Source organism: Tachypleus tridentatus, chromosome 1 (genome assembly GCF_004210375.1).
Source record: "Tachypleus tridentatus isolate NWPU-2018 chromosome 1, ASM421037v1, whole genome shotgun sequence".
NCBI lineage: Eukaryota > Metazoa > Arthropoda > Merostomata > Xiphosura > Limulidae > Tachypleus > Tachypleus tridentatus.
Window position 1 is genome coordinate 180140567 of NC_134825.1, and position 10702 is coordinate 180151268.

A 10702-nucleotide genomic window follows, 5' to 3' on the forward strand; every position below is an offset into this window, starting at 1 on the left:
TGAGCGATACATTACTATAGTTTTACAATCGTTTTTATATCATAAATATATCTTGTTACAAGTAGACAGTCTTTCGTGTATTTCAAGTTAGTTCTATCAATATTTACTTGTTTTTAACTAATAGTTCTACAATTAGCTTATTCTTCTCTATCGAAATCTAATAAGAATGTTTAACTACAATTTAAGTACCCACCATAACAGACAGTAAAAATCTTTTTCATTTTTAGATGAGCTCTTTTATTCGCCGTGCCAAACTGTCGTCAAGTTACTGAAAAAAGAAATTGCTCTTATACTACGCTGAGGTCATGAGTGCATTCTAAACGTGACATCCAAATCCTGTTATTCGATTAAAATAACCCAAAAAGTTTGCGATAAGTGATGCTGATTATTTGCCATTTTTCTAACGTATAAATACAAAATTAGGGACTGCTATCTCAAATAGCTTTGCACGAAGCCTAACGAGTTATTTTTGTTTTTCTATTATGAGCTATGAACATTATATTCCTATTTTCATTTTAACAGTAACAGTCAAAAGTCAAATACTACTTCTATTTGACTTCCATTGTGCTGGTTGAACAAAATATGATCACCCTTTATGTGAATTTTTCTATTTTCATGACTACAGACGTAAAAACCTTTCCTCTATGCACGTGATATAAAATGCAGAAGAATCGTAGTAAAATACAGCACATATATTTTCTGTATATCAGCATAGTGGCATAACTCCTACTTGAAGTGTGGTTATGATTGCACTTTTCTCTAACATTGTGCTAACATATATTACAGAAAGATAAAATCTGGTTACAAGACTCACAACTGATTGCGGATATGATGTATGTATTTAGTTATTAATACAGCCGGTCAGTATTCTAAACTGACTTTCACCTCACGATGACGCTAAACTTACCATCGTTATTAATACTCTAGAAGAAAGGGAGTTTGGTAAGAAGGCGGAGTTAGGTGACGTTTCTACATATCATCCAATAAGAATAACAGTGTCGGCGTAATTCGTGATAACAAGGAACCTGCTTGAAGTAAAATGTATTCTCAAGACAGCTGGTATGGGTATTAGAACTGGAGGCGTAACTCAAGGCTAATTTGAAGCTTTCTGTGCCAGATTTGCATTCAAACAAAGAAGAAGGGCGTAGCTTCATGTACACAGTTCGTCGGCAGGCGTATTTTCATAGGATCGGTACCCAAGCGGTGGTAGTCGATTGTCCGCATAACTAACTCTCTTTGGTGGGTTGTTCTCTTCACTCTATCAGGTTTTCGTTGTGACTTGATAAGAGCTAACCAGCAATGTTTGTTTGGATAATATAATTTGTTGAGCTGAGAACTGCGTTCTTATCAGATCTCAGATTAATGTCTGTATCAGCTACCTGTTATCGTCAAGTTTGTGATAAAGTGTAGAGTAGTGATAAAATATTATATTAAAAGAAAGTTAACAGGCATCAACTGAACCTTCATTTACCGAAACCATTAAAAAGTCTAGAGCGATAAGACCATATTCGAATGTGAGTAAGAAAGAAATAAGAGTTATGTTACAATTGACTTTGTGAATTATATTTACAACGAAATTTAATGTTGCTTTTACAAACCTTACACTTCGTTTCAAGGTTAAACAAAACTAAAAATTATGATTACGCGAAAGGTTAAGAGGACGTTCAGATTACAATTAATTCTTTGCAAACTATGAGTATTATGACCAATACGTACAGCACGACCAGTATCAACACAGGTTCAAGTCTCACTCTGAATTATACCACAGAAGGATTTGGTCCCAACATTGATTCTACATCCACTAACATTACTTCTACTGCAACTGTAGATTTCATGGGACCTCCAGTAGGAATGGGGATAAGTGGAGGGCCTTCATGTATGACTCAAGTTCCACAAACTTATCCTATTGGAAGAATGAGTTCTCTATGCTTAGAAATTAATGATACAACTACCCAGTCCTGTATGAATACAGTGACTGGACTTAATTCTATGAATGTATCAACTGTTCCCAGCACGGAGTTTTTTATGTGTGGTCGCCTCGGCCCTTCACCCTCTGGTACCGAAAGTGTAGCTAGTTCATCCAATGTAGCGATGGGGCGTGGACGCCCGGATAAAGTTTACCGACGTAGTTACACACACACATGTATGAATAAGGATTCATACATTTCATTGATCACGATGGCTATTCAGAACTGTCCAAGTAAGATGTTAACCCTCAGCGAGATCTATCAGTTCATCATGGATTTGTTTCAATATTATCAGCAGAACCAGCAGCATTGGCAGAATTCCGTTCGTCACAGTCTGAGCTTTAACGATTGTTTTGTCAAAGTTGCACGAACACAAGAAAAGCCAGGTAAAGGAAGCTTTTGGACACTGCACCCAGACTCTGGAAACATGTTTGAAAATGGTTGCTACCTACGTCGCCAAAAAAGGTTAATATGTCAAAAGAAAGAAGTGTTTCGACAAGCACATAAAGCCATCGAACAACAACAGAAACAGCAAAGTATAGAATCGAAGATCGGTGTTTCTCCACCGCACCTGAAATCGGCGGACACTTCTAGAAAGCCTCCTGACAACCCTTCTCCTTATCCTGACAACCCTTCTCCTTATCCACCACAACATTCGGGACAGATTATCAATTCCAACCAGGGTCAGCAGCATGTTGCCTCCTCTCTGTCTGCCAAATCTCAGCTGCTGACAGTAGCTACTAACACAGACAACTATAACTGTCATGAACGCTCCTTGATAGATGGTAGTGAAAACCATAAACTGGAAACGACGTGTTGTAGTCCGCAGATCAACACGAATTACTCACAGTATAGTGGGCTAGATCCTCACCAGTTCGGACTATTTACTCGTGGTCTGACTTTACCCTACCATACTAGCCTCTGGCCACGTGAGAGTTGACCCCTACTATAATTCTTCTAATCATTTTTATCAATAATATAATATCTGATGACACCAAAGCAGACATGAAAATTTACGAGATAACTCAATACTCAGGTTATGCACCCATGTCACCCCTTAACGCAGGACCTCCGTCCAATGAAACAAACAGTTACTATCATCATTCTCTCTACTACGTTCATCCTTCAGCAGTTTCCAATATATGATCTCTATTTTATTTATTACGTTCACGTTCTATCTGCTACGTTCACCCCCAAAGCAGTTGTAACATACGAACATTGTTCTCTCTACTATATTTAAATCTTTCAGCAGACTCTACGCATTGTTACATCAGGATTTGTTTAGACTCTGGCACGGCAAGAACTTGTTGCGATAATTCACGAACAGGAATTTCTTCAATGATGCCTGAAATATTGTTGCCCAACATTGAATCTCGTTATCGAAGCACTAACATTTAGTGTAATCTAGCCGTGCGGGTGAGCACGCTATATTTTTTCTCTCTATGTCAGTTGCAGTTCGTTCATATCTTAATTCTATGAGCAAGAGCACAATGAATGTAGCTTTCATGTTGTTGTTTTCATGTGTATTGTTATTTAAGTTTTATATATTCAAGTTATTGTTCCTCCTATTCTTATCAATTATATTTTTTAACATTCTTTACAATATTTCGATTTATTTTTGTATAAACATATCGCTATCTGTTAAGTTGTTTTTTAATCCTGAACAACTATTAATTTTGTGATGTACTGTCCCTATAACTGGTATTAGGTGCACTACATGTTTTATGAAAGAATAGCATGTGTAAAACGACAGCTATGTTTTACATACGTAACATCGCTTCTATACAAATTTAAAATATCGCTTTTGGTAATTTTGAAATTAGAGTATAATGGTAAAGGACAACCTTACACTAACTATAATTTAGTGTGTGAAACAAACACTTTGCAACTTAACGTAAATATAAATGTATAGTTTGGATTGTTATAAATATACCTTATTATAAAATAATATATATGCCGATTTTTTTTAGTAAAATTGTTATTAAAAGCCTGAATCGAGAAGGTATTTGATTTATGGTCAATCAAGCTCAGAATCGTTATATTTGCTTGATATAAGTTACAAATATTATTTCGTATAAGCACAACATCAGAACTATTATTCAGTGTACAACGGTTTGATAATGGTTATTTATCACCTATAAACATGACACCAAAATTAACACGTTTTTGTTTTATTTTAGTGTTAGCTCACTTACCAAAATGAAATCACCATGCTTGTGAAAAACTCAGCTATTGTTTTCTACCATACGCAGTATAAAGTATTGAAAACAAATAGAATCAATTTATTCAGTACGGCAAAAAAACGACAAGAACAAAAGAAAAAACGAACAGTTTTTTATTACGGGTTATGTGGTGATAACATAGATGACCTCGCATATGTTAATTCACAAGTATTTTTATTTGAACTGGTTGTAACAACAATACTAATATTACTATTTCATTTGTTTGCCTATAGCTATCTCTTCAGACACATTATAGCTTACATACTTTATTTTTCAGATTTAATTTTAACAATGAAACTATAAAGCGATGTATAGCGAATTAAATTCTTCGTAATTTTGACACGTAATTACAATAATAAACAACAGTATTACATTATAATTACGTTTGGAAGATCATCAGTGAAATATTATAGAGCAGCACGGTTCACTTTATCTTTCTGTTTGACAGAAAGCTGCTGCTTCCTAATGTGACACAAAGGAAGCTCGGATGTCTGTTTCCGTACCTCTGTTTTGTTAAGCCTAGCCAGAGAAGTCTCATTTGTTACTATCTGTAACTTAAAATATAATTGTTGGTTTTATGAAACATTTACCAGAAAATTTCAAGAATTGATATTTATTACTTTATTATAAATTTAACTCTATAAACAGCTAAAAAAAAAGCGTTCAGATACATGACGAGAAATCAGTTTGTGGAATATAAAAGTATTAAAATACGTAAAATTAGCCATAAATGTTAATTTTTTTATCTGCAAGTAGTATTAAGACACATATGAGGAAGTATTAAGTAATATGTTAAGATAGTATTAACCTGTACCTAAACCAAATATAGCTATGACTTCACAATGCAAAAAATAATGTAGTATCAGAAACGTTTCGGGGGCACATTAAATCACATCTGTATGTAGCATAATACAACGTATATCTGGAGACAATATAATGCTCCGCTCTAGAAAGCACTGTTAAGTACGGACAGCATACTTTAAGGTATATCTGGAAAGAATATAATGAGCCAATATAGAAAGCAGTATTAATTATGGATAGTATAATTTAAGTTTCATACTGCCAAACTCCATAAATATAGTATCTTTTACTATCTAGATTCTAGAGGCAGTTTGAATGAATATAGGGGCTATAATACAAATTATATTAGGAGAAAATGTGAGTGGATTTTAACTCAGTGCGAATTCCATTTAGAGACGATATTAAGTTATAACAGGATATGATAGCTAGTCAATCTTTAACTTTCTTTGGTTTACCACCAGGGGATGTAAATAAAATATCATGGTTGGACTAAAAAGTCAGTGAATTTGCTTAATATCAATTCGATGTATTATTATCTGAATTAAATAATAGCGTGAAAGGAGTACCGTAAAACTATGTTCAGATAGAATAATTTTCAAAATTTATATTTCTTGTATGATAGTGAGAGTTTATTTGGAAAGTGCAGAGTTCCTTAGTTTATTAGGGTAAAGTATCAAAAACTATATATATATATATATGTTATTTCAAACTCCAAAATGTCCCACAGTGGCATGTCACAGCGACATGTCTGCGAATTTATAATACCAGAATCCGGGTTTCGATTGTTTGTTGGTTTGTTTTTTGAATTTCGCGCAAAGCTACTTGAGGGCTATCTGCGCTAGCCGTCCCTAATTTAGCAGCGTAAGACCAGAGGGAAGGCAGCTAGTCATCACCACCCACCGCCAACTCTTGGCCTACTCTTTTACCAACGAATAGTGGGATTGACCGGACATTATGACTCCCCTACGACTGAAAGGGCGAGCATGTTTGGTGTGACGGGGATCGAAACCACGCCCCTCAGATTACCAGTCGAACGCCTTAACCCACCTGGCCATGCCGGGCTTCCCAGGTTTCGATACCCGTGATGGGTAGAGCACAGGTATCTTATGATGTTACTTTCTGTAAGTTGAATCCTGTCTTTATCTGTGCTGCACTCTGTTCTTGGATTTGTCTGAATAATTTTGTAAAATGTTCAAAGGAAAGGAAATATTACCTTTCCAGTTAAAGTATTTGTTTACAATCTCTAGCAAGGAAATGAAGGAAAGCGATATCTCGGGATCTAATCGTTTATTATTTCACTTCTTCACAATCAAAGCTTCCGCTCACAGTGTTTTAAATATGTCTTGTATTCTATGATTATACGCGTTCTTCTAAAATCAAGTAACAATATTTCATTTCCTCTATTATATTGATGTTGTAGTTTGTTCTTCCTGCAATTTGATTCAAATAGATTAATTCTTATGATACGTATTGTATGTCATACTGTTATAACAACTGAAATCATTACATATCTATCTTTTATGTACTATAAAGAAAATGGTGTACTATAGAAATGAAAAGAGTAATATTTTTATTGATGTAAGCATTAATAACTCTTCGTGGAGAAATGTGCTGATACGACAATTTATTGTGAATATATTGCAAACAGCTATTCATAATTCATTACAATATACAACATTCTATAGCATGTATCATGAAGCTAAATTTTCTAAATGTACATTTTGAAACATTTTTATAGTATGCGTTATGGTAACGTTTACTGTTTTAATAAGATATATTATAAACAGTTGGGTTATAATATAGTATACAATAAAATATGCTGAGATAGTAGGATACAGAATGGCATAGAACGCTCTATTAGATGTATTATAAACCATTCTGATAGTTATCATGTCAATTATTCTGGTTTATTATATTTTACCATAAAATATGTAATTCTATACTGTGAGTATATAATTAAACCATTCTAGCGCGATAAACTGTAAATTATACTTTTCTAGTATAATATATTATAACAAAACAGTGTATTTTATAATATATTACAACAAATGAGTGCAGTTATAACATATTATACTAGAACAGTGTACTGTTATTTGTATACCTTACTTATGTTTCTAAAAAAATAGTTTTAGATTTGTTTTGATAAAAATTCTATTTCGACAAACAAAAAAGTGCGGACGGAACAAAATGACTAAAACTGAAAATTAATTAATGAAATGGAGTTTGGACATTTAAGGAAGTCCACAATTAATTAGGTAACTTGGCAAAAATCAATTCAATACGTATATAAAAGAAAATGTTCTATTGTAATGCTGTTGCATATGTTCTGAACAATTGTGAATTGTATAAGCGTCCAAATCCGAAGCGTTCTACAGGGTTAGCGGTCAGCTTGAAAGCCTATAACTCCACAATTAATGTTTCACACCCAGGGTGGACACTGTGTGTATAACCTAGTCTGTTGCTTTATACTTAGAAAAATACAAACAACCAATTAAGTTCCAAACTGGTAGTCAATTTCAGGTGTTTTCGCAGCGTTTTGTGCAATATTGTTTTCAGCCATTGAGCGTTTTCGAGGCTCTGAGCGTGGTATGACATTAATTAGATGTCTCACCTTTTTATTTCGTGCTTGTATAAAAGGAAAACAACAATCTGTGCTTTAACAACATTTTTTTCTCTCCAAACCATACTCTAGTCGCCACAATACTGAACAGGGTGAAATGTGTGGTCGTGTAATTGAAATTTAAGAGGATTATTATTATTACAACGAAAGATGACCTGGAGAGATCACCTGTTTTAACAACTTGCACCACTGTATAGTAGTATGATGTCTGTCTTAAACTTAGTTACTAGACACTGAAATGTTGTCACTTAAGGGACGCTTAACATTGCAATTTGTACTGCCGTGACGTTAGTGAATTGTGCACATGCCACGAATCACGAGAATAATTATACAGTCTGTAGGATACAACACAGCATGACGTATGAACTTGAAAAGCAAGAAATAAAAATAGTTGTTACTCTTCATTTTGCTTACCTGCTCTTGATACAAATCACATCAGAGTTCCCTTCACCAAACATCTAAATTACTAATATAATTCGTGAGTGCAAATCTAAACAAAGATGAAAGGACTATGTGTTCAATATATTATTTTCAGGTTAATTAATTATTGGAGAAACAAAATTATCAATGGCATAATCCGGCAGAAAATAAGGTAACGGTTAATTTAAAATTACAATAACAACAATTTTAAACTAATTATGATGATGCCATATTAAAGTTCGATATGATGTAGTTATTAAAGTCAGGATTTACCTACTGTAGAAGTTGTTGTTATTGTATTTTGAATTTAATTATTTAGTCCAGCAGGTTTTGCATCGTAACTGAAACAACTTTAACTTAACGTTTTGAATTTCACTTCAATAGTTTTGGGCCCGACATGGCCCGGTGGTTAACGCACTCGGCTCGTAATCCGAGGGTCGCGAGTTCGAATCCCCGTCACACCAAACATGCTGTGGGGGCGTTATAACTGACGGTCAATCCCACTATTTGTTGTTAAAAGAGCAGCTCAAGAGTTGGCTGTGGGTGGTAATGACCAGCTGCCTTACTTCTTGTCTTACACTGCTAAATTAGGGTCAGCTAGCGTAGATAGCCATCGTGTAGCTTTGCGTGAATTTCAAAAACAAACAAACTTTATTAGTTTTACAATTTGCGCTGAAAAATGTTTGGAAAATAAAATTTATAAAACAGTTAGGGTGAGCATAGTGCAGATAGACCTTTGCTAAGATTAAACGCACACACACACACGGATTTACACAGAAGTGTCATGACAGATTGATTAATTTATGTTTTAACATATTCTTCACTCAAAGCCACCTATGGAATAACTGCGCATAGAAGTTCTAGGTTTTAAACTGATGATCAAGATGGAGGTTAAATAAATACCATTGTCCTTTTCAGTCTACTACAGTATCACACCCTACTCACTTAACAATTTCAAAAAGGAAAAACATAGAAATTATTCAATATGACCTAATATGTTGTCTCCCCACTTGTAGTTAAGAGCCAAGAACAAGTTTATAATTTGAAGGATAAGTCAGGTAATAAATATGCGAATTGAGCACAGTCAATAATGACCTATTTTCTCAGGGTACGTTGTATTACCAACAGTTATATAACAAAGCCTAAAAAAAAATACGTAATCACGCTTACATAGTTGTAAGTTGCTGTTCCGCGTGTTTTCATTGATTTCTTGTTACTTTAAAGTTCATGTATGTTGTGAAAAAAAGAAGAAGAGAAAAACAAGCCGCAATGCGTTGTTATGTTTTGTGCCAAAAATAGTTAAACAACATTCAATATAACTGTTATAATTAATTTGTTAGAATACATTGAACTACCAGTTTGGGAAATACTTTCCTATAAAAAATGATAAAGAGTTATAGGGAATAAAGCAGTTTTACCAACCGAAACTGTGGAATCATCAACAAGAACAAGATAATTTAATGGAAAAAGGATTTTAATTGGTTATCGCGATCAAAATATTCAAGCATTTTTTCCTTATGTGAAAAATACGTTTTCAAACTATTTTGTATTCGTGTCTAACCTCATTAACATCGCTAAACAAAGCACGTTAGCTATTCTTAGATGAATTTATGTTTAGTAAGTAGATGCACTACCAAGTAAAAATGGTAAAAAGTATCTATTGTATATGTATTATTTTAATCGTTCCAGGAGTTTTCGTGATCCTGATGAGAGATTATGAAACACTGATTTCGCTCACTGGGACACTTCATCCTGGTGACGTAATTATAGAATTAAGTAGCGCTCGTGTCAGCGTGGAAAACACCACAGAAATCAGCAACAGAATAATAAAACGAAGAATATATGTTTGACAATTCTGTGTCTTTCAGATCGGAAAGACAACTGAATGTATGCAAAAGTACTTCAAATGGCATTTTCATTGTAAATAGTAATTATCTGTGTAGTTATATATTTTTCATGTTTAGTATTGCAAAATAATAAATTAAGAAAAGTTTAAATTGTATTCCTTATTGTATTAAATGTATTGCAAAATATTTTGTTTTGGATTTTATTCGTAAAAAGATGAAATTACACCAACAGAATTCATGACAGACTTGCTGCAGAGGAATCAATTCAGAAAGAGATATAATTTCTGAACAAAGCTTCACTGAATATAACAGTTTTTAAGAATTAAAATGTAAATAGAAAGAGCTCTCAGTGCATTTGTAATGTACGTTAGCAGCAAATGTAGATCTGGAAATGAAAAGTGTGACTGATTGTCTCTCAGGAAGACAAGAGAACAAACAATGATGGTATTCTACTTACAGTTGATTGTTGGTGTGTGTGTGTGTGTATTGGTCTACATGCCTTATCCACAATCTTGTGGTTACAAATGAGTTATAGAATCTGTCCTGTTGAGGGTGAGAAAGTATATAGTTCAATGTTCTTACATTTATTTATACATGACTAATGATTGAACCTATTGTTCCATTTTTCACACATTCTACTTTAATTCCCAACTTCCAGTGCAAAGAGCATACCTGTTCCAGAAGTACCACATTTATGTACTTTATTCATCTCAGAGTACTTCTGTTCATTCTGGATAGTTAGTTATTCTGCTGTGCTTCTTAACTGACCCTTTTACCTTTATAGAGTGGAGATAATACCACATCAGAAGTTATTTTTTGACATCA

General features: G+C 33.8%; 1 protein-coding gene across 1 annotated transcript; it reads left to right on the plus strand.

Annotated features, from left to right (window-relative positions):
* Nucleotides 1–1627: 1627 nt before the first annotated feature.
* On the plus strand, nucleotides 1628–9855 carry LOC143257470 (uncharacterized). Its single transcript, XM_076516210.1, has 2 exons — nucleotides 1628–3383; nucleotides 9720–9855. Exon 1 carries the CDS (start codon nucleotides 1693–1695, stop codon nucleotides 2905–2907), a length of 1215 nt encoding a protein of 404 aa, XP_076372325.1. The 5' UTR covers nucleotides 1628–1692; the 3' UTR covers nucleotides 2908–3383; nucleotides 9720–9855.
* The last annotated feature ends 847 nt before the right edge of the window (nucleotides 9856–10702 follow it).

What these genes read in the sequence shown, in the direction of transcription:
- LOC143257470 (XM_076516210.1), top strand. Translation starts at nt 1,693, where the DNA reads ATGAGTATTATGACCAATACGTACAGCACGACCAGTATCAACACAGGT.